The sequence below is a fragment of the Colobus angolensis genome, unplaced genomic scaffold, assembly GCF_000951035.1.
Source record: "Colobus angolensis palliatus isolate OR3802 unplaced genomic scaffold, Cang.pa_1.0 Scaffold241, whole genome shotgun sequence".
Classification (NCBI taxonomy): domain Eukaryota; kingdom Metazoa; phylum Chordata; class Mammalia; order Primates; family Cercopithecidae; genus Colobus; species Colobus angolensis.
The window spans coordinates 1,464,085-1,478,491 of record NW_012115611.1 but is presented as its reverse complement, the minus strand read 5'-3'; the positions used below and the strand labels follow the sequence as shown (position 1 = coordinate 1,478,491).

Here is a 14,407-nt window from a genome sequence, read left to right as displayed (position 1 = left end):
TTATCTATTTATAGCTTATCTCTAATCAATGGTACACAGTCTTTTAAATCAATAATGGCTATTCTAAAATGTAAATCTCATATCTCCAGCTTTTCATTTACTTCCGATCTGAATCAGTATCTCCTCTCTGTTACATTATGGTTGTCTCATGGGTACTGATACTAAATTCCAATGGAATGTCTGCATTTTTACAAAACTAGTAGCCTCAATGTTTAGTTTCCTGGCAACCCCTTAGACTTGGAGAGTTATGTGAGGAGTCTCAGAGTCAGCTGTCCCAGGCACCTTCCTTTCCAGCTCACATTGGCAGGAAGAACTGTAAGGTCAAGTGAAGGCACTGGGAGGAGAAGGAATGCTCTCCCAAATGACAGGGTTCTGCATTCCAAAGACTCAGAGATGGAGCTTCTCATTTAGAAATGATGTGAAATAAGCCCACAGAAATAAAAATTCAGTCCTTCAGTGGGACACTTCATTCTGAATCTTCATACTTTATGTTTTGTGTATGAAAACTGAAATCATATTTGTCTCTTTCGGGCCTATATTTTGTCACTGAAATAATAAATATGTGGACTTTCAGAAAATAATGTATTATTTTAGGTTTTATCACAGTTAAATTATTCAGGATATTTGCAGATAATTTAATATTAAGTATTAAACTATCTTGCTCATAATGTAAATATAACATTTAAATATTAAAATCATGAATGAATTTTATTAAAATATAATTATCTTGTTCATTATAAATATTAATGTTTAATGCATTGGTATTTGTTAAATATTTAATTGATTTTAAATTGGTTACTATTAACATTTAGATATTACATTTCTAATAACTTGAATTTGTTTTTGGAGCATGAATATTTGGCTTACAGGAATTCCAAATCAGTTTCTGCATTTTAAAAATATTCCTTAATTTATCAGAATCACTATGATTGTTTCAGATGAGTCAGAATGGCTAATAATTCATTAAGGCTGTATTTTAAATACAGTGCCTACATTAGCTTGGCTAAGCAATGCTTCACATAAGAAATACCCTCTAAGTTCTCTCTGAGACTGATAGCTAAGAATGGACACCAATATTCTTTTCTCTGAGAAAAGAGCTATTTATTAAAATGTATTTAATGTATGAACTGAAGAGCTAATTATGCATCCATTCTTTAGTGGCGTTTTAGATGACAGCTGTGTGGAAGCAAGGAGGATAATATTAATACACTATCTTGAAATGAATGAAAGCAAAAAGAAATTTTGTGCCATATTCTAGGGCATTTGAGTGCCTCACTTCAAGTCAATTGTGGAACACAAATGTATTCATTTTGTGTTGAGGAGCTGGAATGATTATTTTCCCAGTGTGAAAATAAGCCCTGCCTGATTAATCTGTGAAAACAGCAAAGGAAAATGAAACTAACTGGCAGTTGTGCCAGCCATTTAATTAAAGAACAAAGACTGTTTTTAATAGTAAATAGAATATAAATTTTGGAAAATTGACTTAGAAATGGAAATGAGATTTCTTAATATTGGCAATAATTTATCAGTCATTTAAAAATAATATATGCAAATAATTTATTTTTTCTGAGATGTGTTAAGTTATTACATAATAGGTTATGGGGAAAAATATCACTGTGCTTTACTTTTCATATAGATTTTTAAACTTTATTTGTAATTAAAAGGAAGAAGGCCTAGTGAAATAATGCTTCTAAAGTATTTTAAAATTTATTTGTGAAATTAATTTTAAAATTAGCTTTCCCTTTTTGTTATTTCAGTGGTTACCATTAGATTGATATCTAATCCAATTAGCCTTGGTAACAAATGCAGAGCATGTTGCCTAGGCAAGAAACAATGAAAAAGAGCAGTGCACCACTACATCACTGCTTGTATTGCTTATTTTAGGTTCAAAGTATTTACAGTTTCAATTTTGTTTTCAATAATGCACTCCTTAATCCAACAGTTTTAGGTGAGACAAAAACCTACTTTTGAGTGTTTCAGAGATTATTAACCGTGATTACACATTTTAGGATCACCTGTTGAACTTTGAAAAAAATACCAACTTTCAGTTTCCACCCCAGACTGGATCTGTCACAATCTTTGGAGATGAGAACTAGCCATCAGAATTATTTAAAAGCTTCATGGGTGGTTCTACTGTAAGCTAAGGTTGAAAATAAGTTTTAGATAGCCACATGCATGGGGGCACATTAGAAAGATCCTATGATCTTAATTTGTAATATCCATTTTTTGATAACTATCTTTATAATTTCTCTCACAGTAATAAGACCAAATTATACTTGAAGCCCTTTTCTTCCCCCCCATCAGTATCTGCTTCTCATGACTACTGAAAAGACGAATGGCCAAACTATGCCAGTCATTTGCATTCTTGAAGGTGATACACAACTTATATGCAGGCTCCTTTTATAACACTGGGTATTTTGTAATCAAGCATTGTGTTAGAGCACCTGATATTTTAAGTCCACTTTATGAAAACTATAAGTTTAAGTAGTAATAAACGTTAAGTAAGTACCTTTTGGAACAATTGTGTGTTGAACAGTTAAATCTCAACCTTGACTTTTTAAAAAAATTTACCCAACAGATAGAGTCAACAAAAAATTACAGTCCACATACATTTAACAACGCTCTTGTTGAGACAATAAAACAAGCCATAGGAAAGGTGTTTTTATTTTTTTAAATCACTTTCTTTTCTGCTGAGTTAATGGCACAATCATTTTGGCTAAGAGGGATGGGAGAGTTGAGTGACTTATTGTCGAACTCTTGGGATGAACAGATCATGTACAAGAAAGTATATTCAAGATGATATAGATTTATATGTAGAATATAGGAAAAATGAATTGTTTATAAAACACAAAGTACAGAACACAAAATATAAACCTGGGGAAAAAATTTTGCCCACATGAAAGTATGTCAGCTAAGAAAAAAAATATATCCTGGGATATGCCACCTTAGAAAATCTTTACAGAATTTCCAGAATTTGAGGAGATTTTGTATGTTTATTGAAAGAGAGCGTGGATAAAAGAAAAAAAGACTGAATACGTTGGTCTAAAATAAATGTGCTACACTTGATTTATCAAACATCACAATTTATTGAATGACGGCATATTTGCTAAATATTTTGGAATAGAATATTGTTAAATGCTCTGAACTAAAACAGAATAGGCATTTTAAAAACACCATCGCCACCTCCAAGGAGTTTGAATTACAGGGATTCTTCCCAACACTGCAAATATATATGTATCTATGTATATCTGTATATATACATGTATATTATGACTTACAATCGGTGTCTTCTTGTATTGGACAAATGTCTTAACCATACTGGTACCTTATCAAACCTTTAGTTCACTGGGTAACAAGATACGCCAGAAAATAAGCGAACAAAGACAACAACTAAAATAGTTAGATCAGTCTCTCTGAAGCTTGCAATTGTCCAGGAAGATCCCAGGAGAAGCTCCCTCAGACTCAGGGGAGTGCAGCAATCCGTAATAGACAGATAACTCAAGAGGATTTTGGCATCCAGAAGTTCTGGCACAGATAGGTTCAATCATGGGCCAAGAGCTAAGATTTAGGCTTCTGAGAAGACTGAAGAGAGCAAGCAAAGAGACAAAGGGGATGCCCATAGATAGGCCAAACTTTGCAAAGTAAGGGCACAGTTTTCCACAAAATTTCCACCAAATTCTACTTCATACATCACTCACAAGTTTGGGGGACTCCAGGCTACTCTCGCTTCTGACCAGCTGGCTACAAATTCAGGAGTTCCCACTGTCTTCTCAAGTTTAATAATTTTTCAGAACAACTCAAAGGACCAAGGAAAGTGCTATACTTACAATTATAGTTTTATCAGAGCAAAAGGGTACAAATCAAAACCAGTCAAAGAGAGAGACACAGAAGGCAAGAGCAAAGTCTGAGAGGATCCCAAACATAAAGGTTTTGACAGCTGCTGAGCCACATTACCCTCCTGGCACGTCACTATGTAATAAAATATAAAAGTATTGCTAACCAGGGAAGCTCACAGGAGTCTCAGTGTCCAGACATTTTATTATAGTTTCATTTTATAGACATGATGGATTAAATCATATCAATATCCAGCCTTCTCCACTCCTCAGGTTGGGCTGCTATCACATAGGCCAAAGCCCCAACTCGCTAATATTATGGTTAGTCTTCCAGGCATGACCATTGCCACCTTGAATCATCTTCTTAGTATAAACTAGAAGGTGTAGTTGAAGGAGCTCACCATGAATAACAAAGACACTCCAATCACTAGGAAATTTTAAGATTTAGAGCTTACCTCCCCGTAACCAGGGACAAACACTATCTAAGATCTTTCACAAGTGGTGGGAGCCATTTAACAACCTGGAAAAGCAGGGAAAGGCACACTGTGGTATAAGCACAGGCACTTAGAGTAGGTCATGCAGAAATATTAACATTTGTAGAGCTGAAAACCTGATTTTTTCTAATTGCTGTAACTTTGGCTCATTTCTGTTCTTAGGCAGAGAAATGAAGAATGTAGGGGGAGTGAGACTATCAGGCAACTACAAATTTAATCTCTGTCTATGACGCTGTAACTTTGGCTCATTTCTGTTCTTAGGCAGAGAAATGAAGAATGTAGGGGGAGTGAGACTATCAGGCAACTACAAATTTAATCTCTGTCTATGAAGCTCTGTCACCAAGCCTACCTTCCTTACTGAGTTAAAGGGAGTATTAAAATTCTTTGAGAAGAGAATTATACCATATTACTTTATATCACTATTTTTATTCTCCCTTCTATTATTCTTCATATTATAAACTCCTTATGTGCATTTCAAAAAGTCTCTAGCTGAATTCCACAGTCTTTTGGATGATTCGGGATTTTATCTGATAATAATGAAAGTGTGTTTTAGACTTTAGTCAGATAACTTTCTACATTGTTTCCAATTATCATTCACCATTTTTTCTGTACCTTCCATTTTGAAAATCCTTTCTCTAGCTAGCTTCTTTGTCTCCTTTTTATTTAAATGAGTTCTTAACTCTATAGCAATAAAATAGGTACATACTTATTTAAAAATATTAAGAACCACTGGCCTGTATTATTCTACAGCTGCAGGATACTATACAGCAGAGCCAAGAATAAAATGTTTAAATTTTAATGACATATATAATTTTCAATTATTAATGGATGATAATTAGAAATAAAATGGTACAGATTGAGTCAACTTTTTAAATACAATAATGTGTAGGATAGGGACTAGAACTGAATAGGCAATTTGAAAACACCACCACTACCACCAAGGAGTTTGAATTATGGGGATTCTTTCTAATATTGCAAATCACAGTGGCCTCACCTGGGAAAACAGAAGCTGGTAAAAATTATGCATTACATGTAAAACTACCTGGAATATTGTTCTTGGCGCAACCTGAAGTTTGTCAGGCATTTTTTTAACCTTCCTTGAGTTCATAATTAGAATATAGCAGTAATTCAAACCAACTAAGCTTAGGCACAGAAGATAAAATTGTGAAACCAGGTTATAATATGGAAATTAGGTATATACATGAAGTAAATTGGAGATGTTAAGCACAATAATATAAAAATACAGAAAAGTTTAAAAAATGGTTTTAAGACTGTTGAAAGGAATCTTTCAACAAGAAAGAGGCAGAACAATAACGCAAATGCAGATCAGCTGTAAGACTCTGGGAACTACCATTCAAAAGTGAAGGAATCCATCTGAGGGAAGCCTATGAGTCTGAAAGGAAGATGCAAAATATTTTAATATAACTAATTTATTCAGTAAATAATTACTGAGTGCTTGCCATGTGCATGGTAAGATTTTAGGGTTGAGAATGGAGTTCATAGAAAGGCTAAGTCCTTTGTTACTCTCTAAATGGATTATCCCAAGTGATAAATTTTTTCTAACAGAGGACATCTGATTAAAAATTTGAAAGAGTGATAAAAGCTGTAAATGCTTCCCAGAAGCTGATTGAATTTTCTGAGAGGATAAATGATGATGAACTCAAAGTTATCAACCCTTCTTGTTGGAACCTAATGCATCGTGTTTATCTGTGAAAAGAGATGCTGGCACCCATATTTCTCCCTCTTCTGTTACCCTCTGCATCTTAAAATAATCAACTATATAATTACAAATAGTGGGTATACACATTGTACAGTTGAAATGGTTGGGCCACTCAGTTCCAAATTTCCATTAATATTTTAAAATGCTCAGAGCAGTGCAAAGAACTCCATATTCCACTTTGGATTTGCACCTTCACAAATGCAGTTGAAGCGGCCCACATTCTTGCTAACAAAATTATAACTACAGTTTCATTCATTTGGCTAATTAATTGTTGTTGGAATCAACACTGATTATTGTATAATTCAAGGGAAGTAAAATAAATTAAGTCTTGTTTTCTAGGGGGAAAAAAAAGAGGAAAAAGAGAAAGCATTGGTGGATAGATGGTGAGACAGTTAGAGACAAAAATTCTGTATCTTCCCAACAACTAAACTTTCTGAGCCATAGTTTCTTCATCTTTAAAAAAAGGTAGTGTCAACAGCTACCTTGTAGGAAAAGTGTGATATTTGCTAATAATATACACAAAATACCTAGCGCTGTGATAGGCCCTTCAAAGTTGTGATAATAGTGAGGGTTTTTTAAATATGATAGGTGTTTAAACATTAAGTAAATAAAATGGATGCTATCTTAATAGTGAGTTGCAACAATAGTAAAACATCTAAACTAACATATTCTTTGGGACTAAATAGCCTCAAAACAACCCATAAATATTGTATTTGAAAGGTGCTTTCAAATAGAATAATACTCCTTAGAAACATCAGAAACTCAGCTGAGATGAACAAACTGAGTGGCTCAAAGCCAGGGTGAATTTTAATCAACCATGTCATAATGCCATTATATGATTTGCAAAGCAAAAACACTAGCGGTTTGTAATGATAGAGACTAAGTTAAGTTTCCTACTTTAGTTGTGATTTTTGCATATTGATTTACAGTGTACCAAAAATAAATAGCATGATTTTCCTTCTTTTTGCTGTGGTTTTAACAAGCTTTTTTAAAGATTTTTTTCCATATTTCAGATATACAGACAAATAGCTATGTAAGATAGCAAAATAAGAGTATCATGACTGCACTCAGTAAGCTCCATGATTTCCTTTATCCTTTCTGAACTGATCTCTAAAATTAATTTCCTCTTAGATGATGTTTTAAAACTACTTCCTGAAACATAAACATTAAAAGTTTGCTTTCCAGATACTTAAATAATGCCAGCTTTTCCTGAATTGGCCCGTCGTTCCTGTACTTCATGTTTTTCCCAACTACCTCAGTATCTCTGGAACTATCAGAGAATGCAGTTTTGCAACTTTAAAAATCATCCAGATTTTTCTTTCCCACTGTGAATGCTCCCCAAGGTACCTAGTCCCACTGCAGAAATAAGAACACAATGACAAATGCACAGCACTTAATAGGCCTCATTTCGCACAGTATTTGAGATACAGAAACTTTTGAAGTCACAGTAATATTTAATGCACAAGAGTTACCTAGGTAATTTACACTCTTCTATCAAAGTCAAATGTTCCTCAATGATGCTGACTACCATGAAGTAGAGATGCACTCTAGGCAGTCTGTAAAACCTGATTCGCTGGGTAAAATAGTAGCCTAAGTTAATAAAAAAAACAGAACTTTTGAAAGAAATATTGACATATACTGTATACATGCAACATGACAACCTAATTGCTAACAATGCCTTTTTGAAAAGTTCTGTTTTACTTATTTTGCATAATTGGTTTGAAACCCCTTTTTTATTTAGTAGCACCATTTATTTATATACAGCTTACAAATATTCTTATTTGCTCTTATTCAGTGTCTACCACTGTAGACGACATGTCCTCTCATAGCTCTTAGAGTCCAGTTTAGAAGCAAGGCCAGATAATACAGAATAGTTAACACAGGAAAGTCTTTAAAGAAAGTGAATTCTCTTAGATAAGTTAAACAGCACCCATGTTCTTACTGAGTATATTTGCTCAGAAAATCCCTTCTTTGAGATGATTAAATGTTAGAGTTCAATACAAGTTCAGCTGAATGATGAAAGTTAGACCTCCTTTCCCTGTGCTTTCCCCAGCATTTTCTTAAAACATCAATTAAAATTGTGTTATAATCTATGAAATTTCATGTTAGTTTTTTCCTGTGTCTTTTACGGGCCCCTTCAACTGTCCTTATATGCGGGACATAGTTTAGTAACTATCATATCAGAGATCTTCAATAAATGAAAAATGTATTTAGTGATGCTTTATTATTGGTATAATAAATATAAATGTATCCCATATTTCTTATAATATATGATACTTTAAAGCCTGAATTGGAAGCCAAGAAAGGGTGGCAATTGGATCAAGTCACTGAACTTCTGTTTCTCATGTCCTGATTTGCTATTTTCAGATTCACAGTTACGTAACCCATTCCATAATTTTAATTTGGCAGATAGTTATTTCGTACCTTTTTTGAGGAGGAATTTATTATTAGATTAATTCATAGCCTAGCCAGTGCTTCTCATGTGACAGTGATCCTGATATTGACAGAATCTTACTTCTTTTATCATTTCCCTAAAGGATAAATTTCTTTATTTCATTGGATGCAGTTTTTTTTTTAATTTTAATCATTTTATTTATTTTATTATACTTTATGTTCTAGGGCACATGTGCACAACGTGTAGGTTTGTTACTATCACAGTGAGTTTTTTAAATGACATCTTAGAACACACCATGGGACTAGAAAAAAACAGGACTCCAAAATGCGTAGGAAGCCTTAAAATATTTAGAATCTCCTTGTCTACTAAGAGACCCAAGAGGACAGATAAATTCTAAGTTCATTGGTGGGTCTTTATAACTTCAAATTTCAGAGAAACTCCATCATGAGGAACCCAGTCATGATCTGTCTCTCCCTATGTTTGGGCCTCTTCCATGCTCAAGATTCCATGGGACTCAGGTTAGAAGCCCTTCTATCTGTGGTACTGGCAGTAAAGAAATCCAGAGGCTTAAATATCGCTGGTGAACAATGAGGGGCTTGGCCGACCATATAAAGTTCAATGACGCACTATACGGTGGCACTGGAAAAACATTTATTGGGTCAGTACTCTCCAATCGCAATCCAAAGAACGTATTTTCACTAAGAAAAACTGGCGCGCATTACCGTGTGGCAATTGTAAATCTGTAGCTATATATAAACATTCTGATATTAGGAAAGATAAAGATGGACACAAATAAAAATAATATTTTTCCTGATCTCTCTTTGCTATTGTTACCAAGAACATGTAAACAATGGAAGCAAGGTCTGAATTAAGTGAAATAAGTCCTTAATTTCCTCTGCTAATGGTATGGAATCTTGGACGATTAGAAACTTACTTTCGCCTGAGTAGGAAATCACTTTGGCTGGCGATTTACTTTTCCAGTTACAAGTATCATGAACTAACAATAATTTCCATTTTCCTACCCTTGAGCAAGAAGGAAAGAGCATAGTATTAATTCACATAGAAGCACAGCATTATGAAAGAGCACATTTTTGTGCCATGAAATATGATGTTTTTCTACTTTTTTGTAACGGGATCCCACTACGATTACTTCATTGAATTCAATAGTGAAATATTTTTGATACTTAGATAACTAACCCTTTTGAGTAAGAAGTCTGATTTTTAACTCTATAACAAATATATAAGATTTCTAATTAAAGAGTTTTAAAAATAAATGTTAAACTTCTTTAGCTCAGCTGTTTCTGTTTTTTTGAATTATCACTGGAACTTTCTGCATAGTTCCTTTCTTCATTCATCCACACTTTCTGTCATGTAACCTTTTACTGCTTCAGCCCTAACTAGGCATTGCATTTCTCCCAGGCACTGGGGAAGCAACAGTGGATAGCGACAGTCCCTATTCTAATGTTGGCTAACATTTAAGTCATGAAGAGTTTTAGCTCATCAATTAACTGCCCTAGAGACTTAGAAAAAGTCAACTGAAGCCAAGTTGATGAGTAGTTATTAAACACTTATGTCCTCTGTAGCAAGTTCCTAGGTTTATGTCAATTTAAAATTCTGAAAAAATCTGGGAGTGTATGTGACAAGTGTTCTGTCACTCTGCTCATGATTGTTCAGCTATTTTTCAGGAACATTCAGAATCTAAAAAAGGACCTGGGACTTCTATTTCCTGGGAAAACTTGAAGCCTCTATTATCTCAGCTCTTAAATCCTGTAGAGTGAAACCCAGGGATTTCTAACACTCTAGGATAATTGGAGCAAAAAGTAGTACATTCTTTTTGCTCCAGTAATATCCCATAATAAATTGGTATCTCATAATAAATTGGGATACATTTTACCATCAGAAGACAAAAACAATGATATAGCCTGGATTATCTCATGAACATGGTGTAAATACTCATTTTACATAAGGCTAAGTAGGTACTTTCAAGCTTGCACATGCTGAATGTGTTTTCCCTATGAGTACACCAAAAACAGTTTTATTTAGTTCCAGTCAAGCAAATACATGGAATTCTTTTCATTTTTATGTTGATAAAGTCAAATGGTTTGGGGACAAATTCCTGCCCTCAAAAGATTACAACAGAAAGACCAACATCTGCATTTTCCTACCAAAAGCAACATGGTCTAGAGCAGGAATCTGTAAAACTTTTCTGTAAAAGCCCAGAGTATAAATATTTTAGGCTTTTCAAGCAGTATAATCTCTGTCACAATTACTCAACTTTTCCTTTGTATCGTGAAAGCAGCAATAGACAATATGTAAATAAATAGCATGCCTGTGTTCCAGTAAAACTATTTATGAAACAATAAGCTGGCCAAATTTGGTTCACAGGCCAGAGTAAGCCAACCTCTGATCCAGGCAAACCTATATTTTGAGCAACGGCAACATTTGTTGTGTTCATTTTGTTTCTTACTCCTATTTTATATCCTATTACATACTGAAATAAAATACTAAATAGTAAAAGAGATTTGTTTGTTTGTTTATTATCAGGTATCAGTTGTAATAATAATTCCCTGGTGAGAATATTCTCAAAAAAACTAATATTTGTCCACTTAAGTGCCATTTTTTCCAACAATGATAAACTTTTGATCATTTTTCTACATAGTAGATTGTTTTCATTTGCTCTATATTATAATGAGTACAATTGAAATTTTGTATGCTTTTCTAGTAATCTTTCTCAACTAATTCTTATGATCAGATGATCTAGGGGCAAATGCCCTACCTTAGTTGACCTCAATCTGCAATTATTTACCAGTTAATATTTCCATTATTTTATATATCAGTTATCAATATCTATGTGTCTCTAGTAACCTTCTTCCCTTTGTCCATACCTCCTTTTACACACCCATGCTTGAAATATGCTCTTGATGAGGAACTAAATTCTGACTGAAAGACCAAAATAACCTAGTGGCTGGAATCATATAAAATGTTACCATATAGCCAACTTTGAGTTCTTTTAAAGAAAAATTGCATTTCTTTTCTGGGGACACAGATTTTACAATAGCTATCTTCCACAGTATTCAAAAGCTTGGTTGCTTCTTTCTTGCTCTTTTGGAATAACAGATTTCTATTACTCTCAATGTTTTGGAACCTAGCCAAAATTAGCAGGTAAATGGAGTTTTCCTGGTGTACTAATACTTCTTTATTTACTGAATTGTTTACTTGGAAAAAGTGATATCTTTGTGTTTTGTTTTGTTTACTGATTTTGCTGCTTAAAGTTTTTTTCTACTCTATCTTCTGCTTATCTCTCACTTTCTTTTTTTTTTTTTTTTTTTTTTTTTTGAGACAGAGTCTTGCTCTGTCGCCCAGGCTGGAGTGCAGTGGCCGGATCTCAGCTCACTGCAAGCTCCGCTTCCCGGGTTCACGCCATTCTCCTGCCTCAGCCTCCCGAGTAGCTGGGACTACAGGCGCCGCCACCTCGCCCGGCTAATTGTTTGTATTTTTAGTAGAGACGGGGTTTCACTGTGTTAGCCAGGATGGTCTCGATCTCCTGACCTCGTGATCCACCCGTCTCGGCCTCCCAAAGTGCTGGGATTACAGGCTTGAGCCACCGCGCTCGGCCAGTCTCTCACTTTCTCTCTACAATTTAGCCCAATGGATCTCAACCCTGGACTATATAACTATCATCTGGGGAGTATCTGAATACCAAACCCTAGGTCCCAGCCCATAGATTTTTCTAATCAGTAGATTTAGGGGACAGAGAACAAGCATTAGTTATCTTTTATTGTGATTGTTTAATATTTCCAGGTGATTCTCAAGTTATTCAAGGGCTAAGGACTACTGGTTTGATATCCGATTTATTTATTTATTTTTAAGAATTCTGTGTAAAAAGATTTTGTGTGCAGGGGTTTACACTAATACTCCTCTTTCTATTTTGTGGCATTTAAATCTAACACATAATCAATACACGGTACACATTTATAGACACATTTTTGATAGTCTTACGATGTGGAAAAAATAGGCTTTAGCGTTCAGTGTTGAGATCTTTCGTTTTCTTTTTCTCAGTCAACTATTGTGTCTTAAATGACTATTTTTTAGTAACTGTGAAGTCATGTGTGTGTTACTGTCTTTCTCTTTCTCACAGCACCAGAAGAATGGGCCACAACCCGCTCTAGCTTGAAGGCACCACCGCCGAGGTCAGCAAGAGGGGGATACAGGGAACACCCCTATGGTAGATATTGAAGGTCCTTCCCACCTGTGACCTCACCTCAAAGACAATTCATAGCCTGTGGTCTCCACATAAACAGCAACAAGACAAGTAATAGTCCTTTTTTTGTTTGTTGTTTTCTATTCTAGGGATAACTGCTCATGATTACTCCCATATATTTCTTGTATTTCCCTCTATACTGTTGGCGTGACATTGACATTAGTATTATTTTACAAAGCAGACTGAAAAAGACATTGGCAAGCATAGTGTATAAACCTCTCAGTAGGATGATATTCTCTTGGTTGTTTTTCATTGTTGTGTGTAACCTTATTTTTTTCCTTTTTTTTTTCTTTTTTTTTGAGAAAAAGCATGAATCTGTTAACAGATTTTGAGTCTTAACCAACTAGCAGAAACTTTGTTTAGGGTTGCTAAAAGACTGTAATATGATTTTTGAACTAGCTGATAATAAAGTTGTAGATAAGATGTTTTAACCTGTCTTTTAATATCTGTTAGTTAGACAAAGATGTTCTATATTAAGTTTGTAAATTTAATTTTAAATGCTGTTTTAATGGGGTTGAAAACAAGCAGCTACTGTATGTATGTAGCTAACTGAATTTGTTCAGTGTTTTAACCTGTATTTGTTAAAAAAGAAAAAAAACACACACACATAAAGTTCCATGTGTAAGCTTCTCTAAATAGGAAACCACAATTTGTCAAATATGTTTGCCATAATTTGTCAATAAAGCTGAAAACTTTTGTAAAAACTAAATTTGGAATTACTTGTTTTCTAGCTTTAAATGCCTGCTTTATTTCTTCTTCAAGAGATGCCTAAACTGTTTTCTATTTAAAAATTACAAAAATGAACCCAAGCCTGTTTTAAGATATTTGTGTAATACTTAAAAATGTATTAATAACTTATGGTTGTTAAATAATTTAAAAGTTAACAAACTAAACTGTTACATGAATCATGGTTAGTAAACACTAATGTATAACATGTTAATGGAAAAAAATGGATTTAGAATAATAAATGGATTTTAAACTATCCTCTAAGCTTTATCTTGCTAAACACAAATTCTGATTGACTTGTTTGCATTAGCATGTCTCTCGTGAGAAAGAGTAATGGAGTATAAAGAGGTAAGATTACCACTTACCACTGTCTAAATGCCTAGTTCTTCAACCTTTGAGTTTCCCCGCACATTAAATATCCCATCCAACATGTAAGCATTGCGTAGATTCACTTTATTGTTTTCACTCAAAGGAGTGCGTGGACTTCATTTGCGTAGTTTATAACAATTTGTTTTGACAAACAAATCATCAGTGTCACTGGCCAGTTGTTGCTATTCAACCTCAAAAACTTTATTTGTAATTTTCAGTGCTAAATATCACCGCCCTTGAAGGCAGTTTAGAGGGCTGATATTTCTTTTGAGACTATCAGACTTGATGGCTGATGATTATTAAGGAAATATGTCGCAGGACTCAAAGGATGACTAAACGTTAAACAGGTAACACTAATAGTAACTCTGTAATTTTGCCTATGCAACAGTAATGTTAAATATTCTTAGTTATTAAGTTCCTGATAGTTAAAAAAGTAAACCTACAAAAATATAACAAATAGGTCTATAGGCTATTAAAACAACTAATTAACATTAACTAGAGGCACCAAAATTATTTGAAATTATATAACCCTCAAGGCAATAAACAGAACTAAAATTAACAATAATAGTAATGCAACTCTTGCTAACTTCAAACGTAAGCTAAATTTTG

General features: G+C 34.0%; 1 protein-coding gene across 1 annotated transcript in view; it reads left to right on the top strand.

Annotated features, from left to right (window-relative positions):
• KHDRBS2 (KH domain containing, RNA binding, signal transduction associated 2) overlaps positions 1-13,686 on the top strand; it is a 613,407-nt gene extending 599,721 nt beyond the window's left edge. The window contains exon 9 of the mRNA XM_011945628.1: positions 12,581-13,686. Coding sequence (XP_011801018.1) covers positions 12,581-12,678 — 98 coding nt within the window. The 3' untranslated portion in view covers positions 12,679-13,686. The remainder of the gene's footprint in view (positions 1-12,580) is intronic.
• The last annotated feature ends 721 nt before the right edge of the window (positions 13,687-14,407 follow it).